At 35.4% G+C, this 21,049-nt stretch overlaps 1 protein-coding gene across 1 annotated transcript; it reads right to left on the minus strand.

The window, feature by feature from the left end:
* Positions 1-203: 203 nt before the first annotated feature.
* Znf461 (zinc finger protein 461) lies at positions 204-18,430 on the minus strand. The gene is given in 6 exon segments (XM_077105699.1): positions 204-623; positions 625-821; positions 824-1,001; positions 1,003-1,565; positions 17,470-17,565; positions 18,388-18,430. Coding segments are annotated over 6 exon segments (1,497 nt in total).
* Positions 18,431-21,049: the final 2,619 nt, after the last annotated feature.

Here is a 21,049-nt window from a genome sequence, read left to right on the forward strand (position 1 = left end):
CTGGATGAAGAAAATATGGTATATATCATAAGGGAGTTATGTTCAGCCATGAAGAAAACTTTAATTACATCATTTGCAGGAAAATGGATGGAACTTAAGAACATTAGTTTAGGGAATATGCCAATTTCAGATGGTCAAGGGTCGTACATTTTCTCTTATATGGAAATTAGAGAGGAAAAGGTGTATTTTCTCCAAAAATAATTTTATGAAGTGAAACTTGGATGTGGAGGGAGGAGAGGAAACTTTACTGGTATTTCATCAGTATGAAGTGTCTGTTGTAGATTGAGTTGTAAGCCATGATTAAAGACCTTGACACATTCATAAGGTTTCTTTCCAGAATGCATTCTCTGATGATGTGAGAAGCTGGAGTGATAGCTAAAGGTCTTTCCACATTCCTTACATTCATAGGGTTTTTCACCAGTGTGAATTCTCTGATGCTGAATAAGGTGTGAATGAAGTCTAAAGGTTTTACCACATATCATACATTCATGGGGTTTCTCATGAGTATGAATTTGTTGATGTCTTTTGAGGTGTGAACACTGTTTAAAAGTCTTCCCACATTTCTTACACTCATAGGGTTTCTCACCAGTATGAATTCTCTGATGTAGGTTAAGTTTTAAGCCAATTATGAAAGGCCTTTCCACATTCACTACATTCATAAGGCTTCTGACCAGAATTAATTTTCTGGTGGTGAGAGTAGCTTGAGTAATAGCTAGAGACTTTCCCACATTCCCTGCATTCATAGGATTTCTCACCCATAAGAATTCTCTGATGTATGGTAAGGTGTGAGCAATGCCTAAAAGTCTTTCCACACTCTTTATATCATAAGGATTCTCACCAGTATGGAATCGCAGATGTTCAGTAAGTTGAAAGCCACGAATAAAAGCTTTCTCACATTGCTCACATTCATAGGGTTTCTCACCAGTATGAAGTCTCTGATGTTGAGTCAGTTGTGATCTCTGTCTAAAGGCCTTCCTACATTCCTAACATTCATAGGGTTTCCTCACCAATGTGAATTATCTGATGTAACATTAGTTCTGAGCCATAATTAAAAGCCTTTCCACGTTCTCTACATTCATAGCGTTTTTCACCATTATTAATTCTCAAATGTTTTTTAAGTTGTGAACAATGAATAAAGGTCTTCCAGCATTCCTTACATCCATTGCATTGGTTACCATATTGAATTATCTGTTGTTTAATAAAGAACGGGGTATTAATAATTTCTGTGTACTCCTTACATTCAGAAAGTTCTTTAGAATGATTTTTGTGTTGACAAAAGAATAAATGATAATAGAAGTTTTTTCTACATTTTTCACATTCAGAGATTTTCTTTCCATTTTGAGTAAGTAAAGTATGTTGAATAAAAATGGGCACGTTTTCATGGTTCATCATAAATTGCCTGAAATAACACTCCTTTTGCTCAAAATGACATTTGCATTCCCAAATATCTCTGAAAATGGATCTCTCAGGAATAAAATTTTCCACAATAGCCAATGGGGATGATTCTATTTCATAAATGTCCCTTTTTGGAGATAACTTCTTGGGGTCAGCTTTCGATGCCAAGTCTGAAACAAAAGAAATATATTTTAATTCCTAGTTTTGTATACAAGAGAAATATACTAAGTTAGTTAAGGGAGTAATAAATTCAATAGTGCTGAAAAAAATGCTTTTTGGTACTAGGGATTGAATCAGGGGTGCTCAACCACTGAACTATAATCCCAGCCCTTTTTATTTTTTGAGACAGAGTCTTGCTAAATTCTTAGGGCCTAAGTTGCTGAGGCTGGCTTTAAACTCCCAATCCTCCTGCCTGCAGAGTCACTGGGATTATGGCATGCATCATTGTACCCAGCAATAGTCCTAAAATTTTGATCTGCTTTGGAATCAATCACTGAATGTAATTATGTTATATTTAGGAAACATTCTAGACCAACCAAATCAAAATCTAAGAATGTTGATCATAGTATGAGATTAACTGAATAAGAATCCACAAGAGTATGCTTAATATTCCCCACCAACCTGAAGACTATGTGGCAACTGCAAGTTGTTCCTTAATTTCTGTTCTTCCCTTTTTGAAAATATCAATGAACTCATGTTTACATAGTTGAGAACAAATCTCCTCATTATAAACCTGCATTTCTTAAACTCTTTTGAGCCTGGTGTGCCATGTAACTGGGTTCTCCCTAAAGAAATCCAGATGTATTATATAGTAACTTCTGAGAACTTCTCCTCAGATCCAGATGACCCAAGCCCTAATTGCTAATTCTCCCTCTTCAATTTTTAAATTTGTTCTTTTTAAATATACATGACAGTAGAAAGTATTTTGACATTTTATACATACATGGAGTATAACTTATTCCTATTAGGATCTTATTCTTGTGGTTGTACATGATGTATTCAAATGTGAACATAGGAAAGTTATGTCTGATTCATTCTATTGTCTTTCCTATTCCAATCTCTCCTCCCTTCCCTTCATTCTCCTTTGTCTAGTCCATTGAACTATTCTCCCTGTGCCCTGCCCCATTGTTGTGTGTTAGCATCTGCATCTCAGAGAGATCATTCGATCTTTGGTATTTGGGGATTACCTTATTTCACTTAGTATGATAATCTCTAGTTCCATCCATATATTGATGAAAGTCATATAGCATTCTTTTTTTAATGAATGAATAATACTCCATTGTGTATATATATCACATTTTCTTTACCCATTCATCTGTTGAAGGGCACACAGGTTGATTCTATAGCTTAGCTATTTTGGATTGAGGTGCTATAAACATTGATGTGGCTGCATTACTGTGGTATGCTGATTTTAAGTCCTTGATTATATACTGAGGAGTAGGATAACTGGGTTAAACAGTGGTTCCATTCCAAGTTTTCTGAGGAATCTTCACACTGCTTTCCAGAGTGTTCACAGTAATTTATAGTCCCACTAGCAATGTATGAGCATACCTTTTTCTCCACATCCTTGCCAACATTGTTACTTACATTCTTGATAATTGCCATTCTGACTGGAGTGAGATGGAATCTCGTTAATTTGCATTTCTCTAATTGCTAGAGATGAAAAATTTTTCATATATTTGTTGACCATTTGTAATTCTTCTTGAAGTACCTGTTCAGCTGCTTTGCCAATTTTTTGATTGGATTATTTGTCTTATTTTTATTTTTGGGGGATTAAGTTTTTGTGTTCTTTATAGATTCTGGAGATTAATGCTCTATGTGAGGTGCAGGTGGCAAAATTTTTCTTTCGTTCTGTAGGTTCCCTCTTCATGCACTTGTTTAAGGATATAAAATCAAGATATAACTAATAAGTATTCAATAGCCAACTGCTGAGTGTGTGTGTGTGTGTGTGTGTGTGTGTGTGTATATATATATATATATATATATATATATATATATATATATATATGGTGCAGATGGACGCAATGACTTTATTTTTTTTAATGTGATGACAGGGATCAAATCCAGTGCCTCATGTGTGCTAGGCAAGTGCTCTACCATTGAGCCACAACCCCAGCCCGTGCTGAGTATATATTTAAAGAAGTAGGATTGAGAGGGGGAAATGCAAAACAAGTCAAAGATAATAAACTGTTGAGAACTGTAATAATTTAAAACCCTTAAATTTGCAATAACTCCTTAACACATCCCATAATTTTCCTCACCCCTACATCTACTGGAGTATTTGGTAGATATTTTATATACAGACACACACACACACACACACACACACACACACAGGAGTATTTAATAACAGATATTTTATACACATACACACAATTTTATTTTATACACACACACACAATCCACTATAATTTAGTGGATTAAACCAGTACCAATAACTTATCTTTCAGATTTGAGCTCAGTCAGCCATTCCTTACTTGGAGTTTCTTCAGTGGTAGTCAGATAGTGGTCAGGCCAAATCATTTCAACAGCTTCCTCACTCACATGTCTGGTTCTTAGCTTGAAAAGTATGAGAAGCTGGGGATTAGAAGAGCTAAGTCTGTTGAGACCCTCTTACATGGCAGCTCAAGCCTCCAAAAACATGTGGAGAGACACAGGAGGGAGAGTGTGAACATATGCCAGGCACGAGCTGACTACCTTTATGACTTAGCCTTTGAAGTCACAAAGTATCACTTCAGCTGCATTCTATTTGTTAGACACAAGTAATTTTGGGATGTCCCATTTTCAAAGGATAGTTAAGAATGTCACAGAATTTTTAAAAAGATGCATTTATTTATTTATTTAATATAATTTTAGTTGTAAATGGATACAATACATTTATTTTATTTATTTGTTTTTACGTTGTGCAGAGGATCAGAACCATTGCCTAACATGGCTAGGCTACCACTGAGGTACAGCCCAGCCCTTGTTACATAACTTCTTTTTCTTTTTCTTCCCTTTTTTTGTTTTAACGTTGGTATTTTTTTTCTTATATCTTTATTTTGTTTATTTATATGTGGTGTTGAGGATCGAACCCAGTGCCTCACATGTGCGACGCGGCACTCTGCCACTAAGCCCCAGCCCCAGCCCCTTGTTACAGAATTTCAATACTTTTTTTTTTTTTTGGTACCAGGGATTGAACCCAGGGGTGCTTAATCACCAAGGCACATCCCTAGCCCCTTTTTATATTTTATAAGAGACAGGGTCTCACTGAGTTGCTTAGGGCCTCTCAAAGTTGGCTTGTTATTCACTCAAGGTAAACAATTTCCTGTATTCTTATACTAACACTGATTTTTGTCTGTTTCTGAATTTCCAGTAAAAATAATCATACAGTTTGTAATTTTTCCCTCATCTTCTTTTATCAAATACTGTGTTTGTAGGGTTCATCCATAATGTTACACACAACAGTGACTTATTAATTTTCATTACTGTATAGCAACAGTAAAGCATGCTCTAGCAACCCATGAGTGAATCTGAGACTCTTAGGGTCTTAGAGTCAAAACTATCATCATACTAATAACATAACATTTTTTGCCTTTCTTTCCTTCCTTCTCTCTCTCTCTCTCTCTCTCTCTCTCTCTCTCTCTTTTTAAGAGACAATCTTTCTAAGTTGTCCAGGCTGGCTTCAAACTCCTAGATACAAGAGAACCTCCTGCCTCAGCCTTCAAGTAGCTGGGACAACAGATGCATGCCACAATGCCCAGCTTTTAGTTGCCTATTTCTTTCATTCTTTGACTAGTACTGGAAAGTTTCTGAGACTTCTGGATATGGGATATTGGTGAAGGCGTTCCCCCTCTCACTGGCAAAGCTACTCTCCCACTGTGAGGGTCACAGTGAGGATGAATGCTGGCAAAGCCATGCTGGTTGGTGGGAAACCGAAACCATGAGACCCTTTTTTATGTAATTGGGACTTTTCATTTTCATGCTCATGTTCCTCACAGGAGGCATGAGTATGTTAAATGCCAAACCAAATTAAATTTCAGATGGCTAGAACATAACAGGTAGTTCATGCCTTAAAAGCTGTTCTACTACCCCTCAGCATATCAAGGACAAAGTAGAAAGCTGCTCTTCCATATCAGCACATTGAGGACAAAACTGATAATAGACAATCATTTTCTGAAAGGTCATGAAAATTTTAGGCACCACATTGATTATATCAACTAGAACCCAAGCCCATATTTCCGGCCTTTTAGAAAACCTAATCATTATGCACATTGTACAAAACCCACCATATGTAGTTTCATGCTTGATTAAGGAAAGTTATGTTATACATTTAGGAAAGTTAAGACATATAAGGATACATTCTTTTCATTTCTATAAACCCTCTTTTACTTCATATAGGGATTTATGATGAGCATATTTAATATCGGCAGAAAGTGAACTGATGTTTAGAATTTACTTTTTATTGAGAAAGATTATAAAGATATAAGAACTAGTGTACCTTGACTGAGAAACAAAGATACTCTTTGAGAAAGCAGCTCAACCGGTTTTATGAGAATAAATTTAGGAATTAATTAAAGTAGCTTTATAAGACATATTTTTAGAATAATGTTAGAAGTATTATCCTATTTAGATTCTTGGTTTAGAATTCTTGAGTTTTTAGCTGTATGGGTTTCTGATATGTTTTAAGAATGGTTTGTAAACTTTAGGATATTTTAAGTATAAGATTTAAAGGGACTTTTTTAGATGGGAATTTTAGATTAGAAATAAAAGTGCAGGTATACTTTAAAACTTAAATGTTAATGATAGGTTAGGAGACTTAGAGTCTGGTTACATAGCATTAGTTGATAAGAAAATAGTACATCTTGGAAAAATCTGAAAAAATGTGAATTAATGATGCATTTTATTAATGATTGATAACTAAAAAGTCCACATCCTGGAAAAATGTAAATTGATGTTACATTTTTTATACCCCTAATTATGGTTAAGGAAACATTATGTCTTGGCAAAGTTTTGAAACTGTATAATCAATGATGAATTCTGAATCTATAATGATGAGAAAAATTGTAATAAAAGATGATCCAGAGAAAGCTGCATTAGAACTGTCTCTCTGGAGATTGCTCCAATGAAACGACTCCTGTTCATCTTTTTGCCGACGCCACTCATCCTTCAAGATTCTCTGGACCTGCTAGGGCTGGACCCCAGCAGGATATTGTCATATTTGGAAATCTAATGGAATAATTATGTATTTGTATATTCTATTTGTTTCTAAAGTAGTAAATTTAGCCAATAAATATGTCCCTTTTTTTGACATGGATGAATGACTCGTTTGCTCTTTGACCACCTGTGTTGAGGTGATATGGGCCACAGTGGGTCATGTGTATCTCCCCTGGCCCGGAAATCTAGGCTGTCATTGCCCCCAGCATCCCTGGGCGCCTCCAACCTACAGGGACCCTGCTGGCTGGGACTGGGCCCAGGCGAGGGGGTTGGTGAGCACAGGATGAGTCCTGAGGTACCCCTCTGTTACCATTGCTGTTCTCAGGTTCTCTGGACAGGAGCAATCCTCCATCTGTTGCCAGGAGCTGTACTGGGACACAAGACCCCAACAGGAGAGAGGGAGGTTGTGGGTAAGGGCCACAGAGAAGCCCAGGTAACCACAGAGAGGAAAAACAGGAACATGGGGTTATTGTTACAGAACCATTAAATATAAGTTGGGCAAACTGGGCAATATTGGAGAGAGCATAGGAGTCAGAGGTGAGAAAGGGTCATGGGGTATAGTCTAAACCTGTCCTGAGGGGCTCATCTGAGGGTCTGGGATGGCAGAGGCCAAGCTGCTTGTGGAGGCCCCACAGCTTGGCCAGCAGCTCTTGAACAAAGTCCTGTATAGGATTCCTGCATTTTTTGCTTCAGGAGTCCCTGGATATTCTGGCTTCTTTCCTGTTCATTCTCCAATTCTAACAACTCATTGATATTGACCTCATCAGGCATGTCTGCCTTGCTGCCACAGTATAGCTCCTCCAAGTTGATCCACTTCACATCGTCCAGCTGCAGCTCCTGTGGGCCCACAATGGGGACTGCAGCTATGGGGACTCCAGCTTGCTTAATACCTACTTGTCCAGCCACTGCGCTACCATCCTGCAGTGGCCAACCAGTGCCATGCTGTCTAAACGTACACTTTCAAAGACTAATTCATTTTGTTTTCAGCACTTCTGTGCTCTTAAAAACCATATTTATTCAGACATGCTTTTATCTCTGTAGCTTTATTACTGTCAAAGAAATTATTTTGAAATCCCAGTTTCCATGTAGCCACATGGAAATAAAAACAGGAAGAATAAGGGACCAATCAGTGTAAAGAAAAAGAAATTTAATATTTTTAATATTTAATATTTTAAAAATAGCCACAGTGAGCTCTTTAAAAGACAGTTGTTTTGCTATAACTATTGAAACTAGAAATAAAAACTCCACTGAAATCATCTTATAGAAAGACAGTAGAAATTGCACACAATAGTTTTCAGAGACTTGTGTTTAAAGAAAATTTGTAGGCTGCTGTTAGTTGGGACTGAGTTCCTGCAATAAGTTCAACAGACCAACCAAAATGGAGTTACTCAAGATGAAAGTTCATGTCACCAAGTCAAAATGCATTTTTTAAATCTGACCTGAGAAGTCAGGAGAAAGAGAATAATCAAATTCCTAAACAAGCCAGTTTTAGCTTATAAGATAAGGAAATACCTGATGTTAAATTTTTAAGGGTTAACCTTACAAAAAAAGTAACTTAATGTTACTTTTTTCTTTTCTCAGGTTTTTTTCTTTTCTACTGTTCTGTTTCCTTGTTCCCATGTTACAAAATTTACAATTCTGCTGCTGCCCGACGGAGCTTTTATTCTATTTTATAGAAGGGTTGGAGTTATGGCTCAGTGGTAGAGCACTTGCCTAGCATGTGTGAGGCACTGGGTTCAATCCTCAGCACAACATAATAAATAGATAGATAGATAGATAGATAGATAGATACATACATACATACATACATACATAAATAAAGGTGTTGTGTCCATCTACAACTAAAAAATACTTTAAAATAAACCAATTAGATCTATAACCAATTTGCAGTAATTTTGTCTTTTGACATTTGTATATGTGATACCTGCTGGATGAGATGTCAGTAAAACAAATCACAAAAGTACAAATTTCAAATTAATAAACTCAAATTATAGACTAACCTGTAAACAGAAATACTAGATTGCAAACAGGAAGACTGAATTGTACTTTTGTCTTACAAATAAATTCATCCACGTAGCTGGACTTAGTGTTTTGTTTGTATCTGACTAGCGTGAGTACAAATTAATCATTAAAAGAAGATTCTTTATATAAATGGTTGATAACAAACATCTTTGTAGTACTAAAATATTCAAAGCAAAAACCTTTTTTTAGATGGGATTCTCATTATGTTGCCCAGACTGGCCTTTAACTCCTGGGTTCAAAAAATCCTGCCTCGGGCTGGGGATGTGGCTCAAGTGGTAGCACGCTCGCCTGGCATGCATGCGGCCCGGGTTCGAATCTCAGCACCACGTACAAACAAAGATGTTGTGTCCGCTGATAACTAAAAAATAAATATCAAAAAAATTCTCTCTCTCTCTCTCCTCTCTCACTCTTTCTTTAAAAAAAAAAAAATCCTGCCTCAGCCTCCTGAATACTGGGGATTTAAATGACTTTTTTTTTTAAATCTCATGATTTATCCTGGAAATTCATATTAATATCTATACAAAAAGTAATAATGAGTAGAACTGCTCTTGCTTTAGCTTGAATCAAAGCAGTGGCACCAAAGTGTACATTATCACTCTTTTTCATTGCCATTATCTGTTGGGGGAAACGACAGATTCGTTTAAGAATGCTCATAATGATCAGAAAATATGATTAGTTTTGTTATATCTCAGGCCTTCAGTACATGTTTGGTATATTTTATATGATGAAACATGGTGCTGCTGTATACAAAAGTAGATTGACGGTTTTGAGGAAAAAGCATGAACTAAATTATTTCAGTTGCAAATTGAACTAGTTACTTTATTTCTCATGGAATTCAATTTTTATTTGAGAGAACAACAAATAGGCTATGGTAATTTAGACACTATAATCATTTTAGAAAACTAAAAAAAAATCTGTCACTTCAAGAAAAACTTTTTGTCAATGATACAATTCTACCTTTCAAGTTAAAAACTAGACTTTGGCGGGGGACTGGGGTTGTAGCTCAGTGGTAGAGCGCTTGCTTAGCATGTGTGAGCCACTGGGTTTGATCCTCAGCACCACATAAAATAAGTAAATAAAAATAGTCATTGTGTCCATCTACAAAAACAACAACAACAACAACAAGAAACCAGGTGTGGTGGCCCATGCCTGTAATTCCAGAAGCTCGGGAGGCTGAGTCAGGAGGATCAAGAGTTCAAAGCCAGCCTCAGTAGTTATGAAGTGCTTAGCAACTCAGTGAGATTGTCCCTAAATAAAATACAAAATAGGGCTGGGGATGTGGATCAGTGGCTGAGTGGCCCGAGTTCAATTCCCAATACCAAAAAAACAAAAAACAAAAAAAACTAGACTTTTGGAAAGTTTGTTTCAGCTATTATGAGTCTAACATTTTCCCAATACTTAAAAAAGACTCTTCTGATGAGATCACCGATCATATTAACAAACATTACTGGTTATTATAAAGTAACATATTTTTGGTTATTTGAGAGAAAATGTGTTAGTGTAGTCTATGCTCATGCACACAAAGTGTTAAGTTTTGCTGTGCTTAGCAAAACAAAGGAGTTCTGTGAGAAACTATGAACTCTTTGAACTGTGTCCTTGTTGCTGTCTTAAGAAGATAAAAGAATGTTTTGCCAAGTTTTATATATATATATATATATATATATATATATATATATATATATATATATATCTAACTACAAGTCAGATAATAAGAAGTATGGAGCACTGTGACCATGAACAAAGTTATTCTGAGAATGTTTTTCCATGCTTTAAAAGATTAAGCTGCCGAGAGGATGTGATTCTTTTTTGCTGTATAAAAGAAGTAGGGAAAAAATAAAGAGGGGCTCATTTCTACTGGATGTGTGTGTGTGTGTGTGTGTGTGTGTGTCTTTCTTTAGCATGTTTGCTGTAACAGGAACTACAGATTGTTAGCGGGTTCTGACAGTGTAGGAATATCTGAATAATTAATTGAAGCAATATTTTCCAAGTGACCAAAGCACAGTATTATAAAATGGGTAACACAGGTAAGAGATCCATTCAAAACTAAGATAGGCCAAGATCAGTGGCACACGTCTATAATCCTAGCAACTGGGGAGGCTGAGGCAGGAGGATCATAAGTTCAAGGTCAGCCTCAGCAACTTAGTGATACCCAAAACTTCTGGGGATGCAACTTAGTAGTAAAGCACCCCTGGGTTAATTAAAGGTCCCCTTCCCCAAAAAACAAAACAAATTTTAAAAAATGGATTTTAACAATATATGCAGACAGAGATGACAGTCCAGCTATCTTTTTTTAGTCTAGGCATTAAGGGAATATGCAAAAATAAAAACAAAATACTGTCACTTTCTCAGTAAATATCTTTGTTTAGGGAAAAATAATTGTCATAAAATATTTATGTTAATATCCTGTATACCATTTTTTAACTAAGTAAATTTTTTCCTAGATTTTATTTCTAAGATAGTAAATACTGAAAGATATGATATATATACACAAGAGCTCCTAGAGTCCTCAATAATTTGGGGGAGTATTACAGGTATCTTCAAAATAAACACTGATGACTGTATATCTAACACAATTTATTTTTTCTTATTCCTAATCATGGACATTCAGGTTGTTTCCAGTTGGTTATTATGACTAGTGGTGCATGAATATTCTTATACATTTCTTTGGATAGAAGTTAGGATTTCCTTCTAGTAGGTATACACACAAAAGTGAAATTGCTGCTTCATAGTATATACATTTTTTTAGCCTTTAGTTGATACTATCCAACTGTTTTTTAATTAAAGATTCCTTCAGATGCTAAGAGAGGTCCAGTTCTATCCATCTTCAATAACATTTGTTTTTGTCAATCTTTTTATCATTGGCTGTCATGGCAATTATTTTATGATATTAAATTGTAATTAATTTACAACTTCCACAACTGCAAATGAGGCACTTTTTCATATGCTTATTGGCTGCATGGGTATTTTCTTAAATAAAATTTGTTCATTATTATTTATATTCTATGTAAAATTCATAAAACATAAAATTTACCATTTTAGCCTTTCAATAAGGTATGGTGGTGGTACACACTTATAATTCCAGTGACTTGGGAGGCTGAGGCAAGAAGATTTCAAGTTCAAGGCCTGCCTCAGAAATTTACTAAGACCCTGTCTCAGAAAACAAACAAAATTGGTCTAGGGAAGTAGCTCTGAGGTAGAGCACCCCTGGGTTCAATCCCCAGTTCCATTCACACACAGACAATATATATACACACACACACACACACACACACACACACACACAATTCAATAACTTAGTCAAATCTCAGTGTTGCACAACATCATTACTATCTAAATACAAGAATATTTTTATCACTCCAAAAAGAAATCTTATATACCAGTCACATCCCATTCCCTTTTCCGTAACCACAAAAATTTTTAAGTCTCTATGGATTTTCCTATTCTGGACATTTCATATAAATGAAATCAAATAATATATGACCTTTTAGATCTTGCTGTTTCACTGTTCATGTTTTAAAGGTTCAATTATGTTGTAGCATTCATTCCTTTTTATAGCTGAATAATATTACCTTGGGTGGATATGCCACATTTATCAATTCATCAATTAATGGCCCTGTGGGTGGTTTCTGTTTTTTATTACTGATTTGTAAGAATTCTTTATATGTTCTGAATATGACCGACATATATTTTGCAAATATCTTCTCCCATTCTAAGCTAGTACTTTCACTCTGTTTTTATTCGTTATGTTTTAATGAGTCGAAATTTTTCATTTTAAACTAATTCAATCCAAAGGTCACGAAAATATATCCATACTCTCTTCTAGAAGTTTTACTCTTTTACCTTTCATATTTGCATCTACAATACATGCAGATTTGATTTTTGATGGTTTGAGGTAGGAATCAATATTACTATTTTTCTAGACAGATACCCACTGATTCAGTACCACTTATGGAATAGAACTTCCTTTCCCTGCCTATATGTCAGTCATTTATAACTCACTTCAATAAATATTTCAACTCTACTGAAATATTTTTAGCCTAGGTCTCCATGAAAATCACCATCCCAAAATCAGTGCTCAAGTGCCAGTCTTCATTCCACATGACTCTTCCACGTGAGATATAAGTGGTCAATCTCTTTGCTTCCTGTAAACCACATTGCTATGATTTGTCCCTTCCAAAATGCACATTGAAATCTGCCCCTCCACAGGGTAAGAGCTGAGAGGGGTGGAACTTTTAAGAGATGGGTTTGTGTCATGGGGGCTCTGCCCCTAGGAAGGGATTAATGTTGTTCTTGGGAGAGATCTCATGGGAGGAAGTCATCTTTCTTTGGCACACACCTACTTGCTCTTCTGCTTCTCTGCCATGTTGTGGTATCACTTAAGGCCCTCATCATCCATTAGTTTGATTTAATCATTTCCTAATGTATTCATATATGAAAATATGTTATACATCATAAATGTGTACAATTTTTATTTGTCAATTTAAAAGTTAATTAATTGAAAAATGATCTACAGGTCAAAGAGGAAATAGCAAAGAAATTTAAAGGAGCATAAGGACATCCTTTATTTAAAGCCACACATGACCTAAATATGCTTCAGTCAATGATAGAGTGCCTATATGATGGTGGTTCCATAAAATTATATCGCCCAGTGATGGTGAAGCTATCTTAGTTTCTGTAAACATGAGTTCTATGAATTTCATACAACAATGAAGTTGCCTAAGTATCATTTCTCATTGTATTCCCCTCAGTAAGTGGCATGTGGCAGGATATATATATATATATTATATATATATATATATATATATATATATATATATATATATATATATATACACCCCACACACACACAACTTTACACTTATAACTTCAATGACTTAGAAGAAATGAACTAATTCCTTGAAACAATTAACAGCCAAGATGAAAAAGATCATCTGAATAGTCTTAACAACTATTAAAGAAATTGAATTTGTAATTCAAAATACCCCTGAACGGTGCTGGGGTTGTGGCTCAGCGGAAGAATGCTTGCCTAGCATGTGCAAAGCCCTGGGTTTGATCCTCAGGACCACATAAAAATAAAGGTATTGTGTCCAACTACAACTAAAAAAAAAATGTCCCTGAAATAGCTTGGCACTGGAGCACACACCTGTAATCCCAATAACTTGGGAGCCTGAGTCAGGAGGATCACAAGTTTGAGGACAGCCAGGCAACTCAGTCAGAGCCTGACTCAACATAAAAAAGGGCTAGGGGTACAGCTCAGTGGTAGAGTGCCCCTGGGTTACATTCCCAGTAAAATACCCACATATACACACATGCACACACACAAAGTCCCCCAAAGAAATCTCCAGGTCCAGATGATTTCAATGAAACATTTATTTTGCTATTCACATGTTTTAAACAATTTCTTCTAGAAAATAAAAGAAAAGGGAATACTTCCCAACTCACCTAACAAGGTCAGTAATTACTCTGATACCAAAACTGGGCTAAGTCAGAACAAAAAAAAGAAACTACAGGCCAATATATTTCATGAACATAAATAAAAAATCCTCAATTAATTTTATGACTCCAACCCAACAACAATAAAAAAAATACTGTTTTATCATATAATATACTACATATATTATACTATGTAATATAGTATGATTATATCAATTGATGTAATACATCAAATCAATATGACAAAGAAGAAAAATAACTTGATTACATCAAAACCCATTCATGATAAAAACTCTTGGGGCAATAGGAGAGGAGGGAAATTTCCTTCATCTCATAAAGAGCATTAAAAACAAAAACAAAAAAACTATAGTTTATATCATAATTATAAAAGACTCCAGTATAGGGAGTGGGGCAAGGAAGGATGAAAAGAAAAATTATAGACTTGGGGGAACAAGTCCAACAAAGGCCTTCTAGAATACACAAAGAATGCACAGTGGCAAAGGTCTCTAATCCTAGCTACTCAGGAGGCTGAGGCAGAAGATAGAAAGTTCAAGGTCAACTGGGCAAATTAGAGAGACTCTGGCTCAAAAAAAAAAAGAATACACAAAGAACATTGAAACTTAACAGTAAAAAACAATCAAATTAAAAAATGAGCAAGAGACGATTTACTTAATAGGATGTACAGACAACAAATACATGAAAAGACATTCAATACCATTTACCATTAAGGAAATTCAAATGGCTTTTTTTCCTATTTCATATACATACACATGTGCGTACGCACATGTACACACACATGTACACACACATATGTTTATATTTCTTACATTCATGTATATATTAGTACATGACAATAAGTCTTAATTTGTCTACAATAAATGTTCAAGAATTAAATTGTGGGTGGTATGGTAAATCTATTTTCAGTTTTGAAAATAAATGCCCAACTATTTTCCACAATGGTCATACATACCATTTTACATTCATTTTTACATCATCATGCACGAGCTATCCATTTTCTCTGAATCCTAGCCACCATTTGATATTATATTTTTCATTTTACATTTTAACCATTCTTATAGGTGAGTAATGATATCTCATTTTTTGTTTTAATTTGAATTCATGAAACAATGTAATTATAAAGATGAATAAGAGCATAGTGGCTACCAAGGGTTAGAGAAAAGGAAAAAGAAATATGTGCAGCTATAAAGAGATAACACAGGGAGTCTTGTGGTGACTGGTCTGTTGAATATGTTGACTATTGTGGTGGAGATGCAAGGCTATATGTGATAAAACTACATATGGTTATTTATACACACACATAAACAAGGGCGTGTATAACTCAAGAAATCTGAATAATTTCTATGGATTGTAGCAATGTCAAATTTTTGGTATGATATTGTACTACAGTTGTGTAAGGTATTTATACTAGGGGAGATTGTAGGACTTTCTGTACATTTCTTTGTAACCTCCTATGAGCCTCCATTTAAAAAAAAAATTTTTTTTTTTGAAAAATCACTATACCAGGGCTGGAGATAACAGCTTAGCGGTAGAGTACTTACCAAGGCCCTGGGCTTAAACTCAGCACTGCAAAAAAAAGATAAAAATAAAATCAATCAATCAATCAATCTTTATACCCAAGCCAAAGGGAAAGTCTAGTCAGGCAACAAGATTTCCTTGATAAAGGAATGACATCTTTAAATTAAAACACATAGAAAAATATGTATCCTTTTTTCTATGATTTCCTTCTATTAGTATTTCATGGCTTCTACAACAAAATACTTCAAATTGGATGGCTTATAACAACATAAATGTATTCTTTCACAGTTTCTAAGCAATGTAATGAGTTGTAGACATCATTAAAGATCTTTGACCTGTATAATGATGTGCTCTTGGCCTCCAGAACCATAAATATTCCATGTTGGCACACAGAAACCCAAAAATTCCTTGCTGACCACTTTCCATCCCAATCAACTCTGCCATCTCTACCTCCTCAAAGTAGTCATATTTTATTAACTCTCCCAACTTCTAAACAATCCTAATTCTTTCCTAAGTATTCTACTGAAACTTTTTCGTATATTCTTGATCCCCTACTAGATTGAAAATGTCTTCATGACACATTAAAAATGTTATTCCATCACCTACCAAAGCAATTTATATGAATCTTTTAAAAAATAATAATAAACATTAGGCAGGAAAACTGCAAGTCTGAGGATAGCCCAGGCAATATAACCCTGTCTCAAAATAAAATTTAAAAAGGTGGGTAGGAGATTGGGTCAGCTACAAGGGAGGTCAAGGCAGGAGGACTGCAAGTTCAAGGTCAGCTTAGGAAACTTTGTGTGACCCTATCTCAAAATTAAAATAAAAATAGCTGTGCATGAAGCTTACTGGTTCAATCCCCAGTATTTAAAAACATAAAAAAGAAAGAGAGAAAGGGCTTTACCTTAGTGATAAAGCACTTGCCTAGCATGCAAGAGACCCTGGGTTCAACTCCAGTAAAATACCCACATACAAAAAATAATAATAAAATCCTGTTGATTGTGTGTTATTTTTAAAGAATTTTTTACACAATGCCTTTATTTTATTTATTGATTATTTTATGTGGTACTGAGGATGAAACCTAATGCCTCACACCTGCTAGGCAAGGGCTCTACCACTGAGCTACAGCTCTACTCCTGATTGTGTCATTTGATGAAAAGAAATGTTTGATTTGACGGATTCCCATTTGTCTCTTTTTGGTTTTGTTGCCTATGTTTTGGTATCATAGCCAATTAATCACTACCAAATCCAATGTCATGAATCTTTTCCATAATATTTTCCTCTAAGAGTTTTCATCATTTTAGCTCACACATTTATTTCTTTGATGCATTTTGAGTTAATTTTTATATCGTTCGAATTTTATTCCCAGTTTTCCCAACATTGTGGATTTCCAGTTTTCCCAACATTGTTTGTTAAAGTGTGTCTTTCCCCATTGAACAGTCTTGACACCCATGACTAAACCATTTTACTATATATACAAGGGTTTATTTCTGGGCTGGGTGCTTTATTCCAATGGTCTATATGTCTCTCTTCACTCCAGTAGCATCCTGTTTCATTTCTGTGGCTTTGTAACAGGTTTTTGAAACAGGTTTTCCGTAATTATTTGCTTACTTCTTTTTCTTTTTTCTTTTTTTTTTTTTTTTTTTGAGAGAGAGAAAGAGAGAGAATTTTAATATTTTTTTTTTAAAGTTTTCGGCGGACACAACATCTTTGTTTGTATGTGGTGCTGAGGATCAAACCCTGACCGCACGCATGCCAGGCTAGCGCGCTACCGCTTGAGCCACATTCCCAGCCCAGCTTACTTATTTTTGTTAATAACCTTGCAAACTCAATATTCTGACCAGTTTCCAACATTCTGCAACAGCTTCCTGATAGTGGCTTACTCACCTGAATATTTCCTTCCTGTCACTTCCCTCACAACCATCCAGGGTTCCTTCCCTTACTCTAATGAGGCAATCACAGCTGGCTTAGAAACAGAAAGTCCTAGTTATAAGAAAAGAAATTGAAATGAGATGGAAATGATAATACCTAAACACAGTGACTCAGAGTTGATTTACATAAAAATAAATCACAGGTCTGTAGAAGAAAAATTAAAGGATAAATTATGTCACATTCAGTTAAGTTCAAGATTATAAGAAACAAAACAAAGAAATACTAAAATTTATATAACCTTTTTGTCTTCTTATTTTGCTATGAGAAAAAAGTTTCCTGATATATTTTTTTCAGATTTTTTTAACATTAAATGTGAAGTTCTTAGAATGTAACTTCCAAAGGCAAATTATGTAAAAGAAAGTGCATTTGAAAATAAGATAGTGTAGAAAATAAGATAGTGTCCATTTGAGCTATAAATAGTAAATGACTTTTACTGACCCAGCCTACCACTACATTAATTGGAAAAGCCAAACAGCTTCACATTTGGTATCCATGTGGTTAGTGTTCTATGCTGTGCACTGGCAGGTATAGCACAGTGAAAATAAAAGACAAAGCCTGGCTTCTTTAACAATGTTATGCTTTAACAATGCAGCATTTTAATTCTATCCATTAGTCATCAAGGGAAAAAATTACTATAAGAAAGGACCAGAACAAGTGAGGATAGAGAAATTGATTGTGCTAACAGGGAATCTAATTGTGTTCATTTCTACCCAAAGGAAATTTTTATCTAGTTAACTGAAAACTATCCCTAAAATTCACAGGGGAGAGAGCAGACATTCTAAGAAATTATTCTCAATGAGTTGACAGAGACATTCTTATCTGTTACGTAACTTTACCAAGTGAAACCAAGTTGTTGTAGTTCTCCAGCATCACATCTTTGTACAAATTCCTCTGTTCAGGGTTCAGGCATTCCCATTCTTCTTGAGAGACGTCTCACATCTCTGAACAACACCAACCCCTAAAGTAATACATCAAAGCACTATTTTATGATATTATAAGAAACATTTTTAAAAAGCAAAGATAGATACTAAAAGAAGGCACTGGAGGAAAGGAAAAACAGTGTATAAATTAAGTCTTTGAAATTGATCAAAAAGGAATTTAGTGTGACTAAAGCAGAATGCTTATATTTCTTTGTTGTTATTGTTGTTGTAGCAGATGAATACAATACCTTTATTTATTTGTTTGTTTAAAAAAATTTTAGTTGTATATGAACACAGTAACTTTATGTATTTATATGTGATGCTGAGGGTCAAATTCAGTGCCTCACATATGCAAGGCAAGCGTTCTACCACTGAGCCATATCCCCGGCGTCATTTATTTTTATGTGGTGCTGAGGATTGAATCCAGGGCCTTACATAGGCTAGGCAAGTTCTCTACCACTGAGCTACAACCCCAGCCCCCTATATGTTCTTAAACAATTCAGTTTCTGCAGATACATTTTCTTGCATGCTGTGGGAAACTCTTGTTAATCATCTAGAAATTAAGAATACATAGAGGTTCCCAATTAAATAGCTGAAAACTTCGAGGTACAGTGGTGCATATCTCTAATCCCAGCAATCTGGGGGGTTGAGATGGGAGGATCTTAAGTTTGAGACTATCTCAGCAAGTTGGTGAGACCCTCTCTCAAAATAAAAAAAAAAAGGTGGGGGGAGTGGTTAGGATTGGGTAAAGTGCCCCTGTTTCAATCTCCAGCACAAAAAAAAAAAAAGAAAAAGAAAAAGAAAAGAAAATTTTTTTATTTTTCTTAGAATGTTTTACAAAAATTTCCATCTTAGGGGAAAAAAATAAGTTTGAAGATATTCCTTCATCATTATGACTATTATGTCATAGACATTTTTATTTTTCACACAATTGCTTTAGTAAACATCTGATGCAGGCTATACTTCCCAAAGATGGACACGATAGTATCTCTTACCATTATGCTCTTCTTCAATGCAACCTGAATTTGTTTCCTCCCAAATGGTGTGGAGATCATTGCTCCCTTCTCTTAGGCTGAGAGGACATTTGTAATTTAACTATAAAGTATGGCAAAAGAACTACATGACTTCTGAGGCTAGATCTCAAAAATGGCTCATATTTCTGCCTTACTTTCTTGGAATGCTTGTTCTTGAAATCCAGCTACTAGGTTTCTAGGAAGCGTAAGCAGCCCATGGAATAACTCATAGAGAAAGGAACTAAAGCCATCAAAGCAACAGCCAGAAACAGCTTGCAAGCCATGTAAAGGAGTCATCTTGAAAGTGGGTCAGTTCAGCTCCCAATCAAGCTACCTCAGCTGATACCACAAGAACAGAGAGAAGCAATCCCTACCAAGCCCTGCCCAGACTGTAGATGTCTAGCCAAACTATAACTTGTGGTTTTCATATATTAAATTTGGGACTGCTTTGTTTTTTAAATTAATTTTTTATTTATATATGACAGTGGAATGCATTACAATTCTTATTACACATATAGAACACAATTTTTCATATTTCTGATTGTATACAAAGTATATCACACCAATTCGTTTCTTCATACATGTACTTTGGATAATAATGTCCATCACATTCCACCATCATTTCTAACCCCCTGCCCCCTCCCTTCCCCTCCCACCCCTCTGCCCTATCATCTATTCCTCCCATGCACCCCCTACCTACCCCACTATGAATCAGCCTCTTTATGTCAGAGAAAACATTCGGCATTGTTTCTTTAGGATTGGCTAACTTCACTTAGCATTATCTTCTCTAACTCCATCCATTTACCTGCAAACGCCATGATTTTATTCTCTTTTATTGCTGAGTAATATTCCATTGTGTATATATGCCACATTTTTTTATCCATTTATCTACTGAAGGGCATCTGGGTTGGTTCCACAGTTTAGCTATTGTGAATTGTGCTGCTATAAACATTGATGTGGCTGTGTCCCGGTAGTATGCTGTTTCTAAGTCCTTTGGGTGTAGACCGAGGAGAGGGATAGCTGGGTCAAATAGTGGTTCCATTCCCAATTTTCCAAGAAATTTCCATACTACTTTCCATATTGGCTGCACCATTTGCAGTCCCACAGCAGTGTATGAGTGTGCTTTTTCCCCCACATCCTTGCCAACACTTATTGTTGTTTGTCTTCATAATAGCTGCCATTCTGACTGGAGTGAGATGAAATCTTAGAGTAGTTTTGGTTTGTATTTCTCTAATTGCTAGAGATGTTGAATATTTTTTCATATATACGTTAATTGATTGTTTATCATCTTCTGAAGAATGTGTGTTCAGGTCCCTGGTCATTTATTGATTGGGTTGTTTATTTTGGTGCTTAGCTTTTTGAGTTCTTTATATACCCTAGAGATTAGTCCTCTATCTGATGTTTGAGGGTAAAGATTTGCTCCCATCAGGCTGCTTTGTTAATGCAGCAATAGTAACTGACTTTTTAAAAACTGATGATAAAACATTTGATCTTCTAATTAAGAGATTTCATCATTCTCTTAAACTTGAAACTCTGAATGGGCAAAGTTTTTAAAGCTTTTTCTTTTCAGTATTGGGGCTTCAGCCCAGAGATTCTTATCCA

This window comes from Callospermophilus lateralis, chromosome 18 (genome assembly GCF_048772815.1).
Source record: "Callospermophilus lateralis isolate mCalLat2 chromosome 18, mCalLat2.hap1, whole genome shotgun sequence".
Lineage (NCBI taxonomy): Eukaryota > Metazoa > Chordata > Mammalia > Rodentia > Sciuridae > Callospermophilus > Callospermophilus lateralis.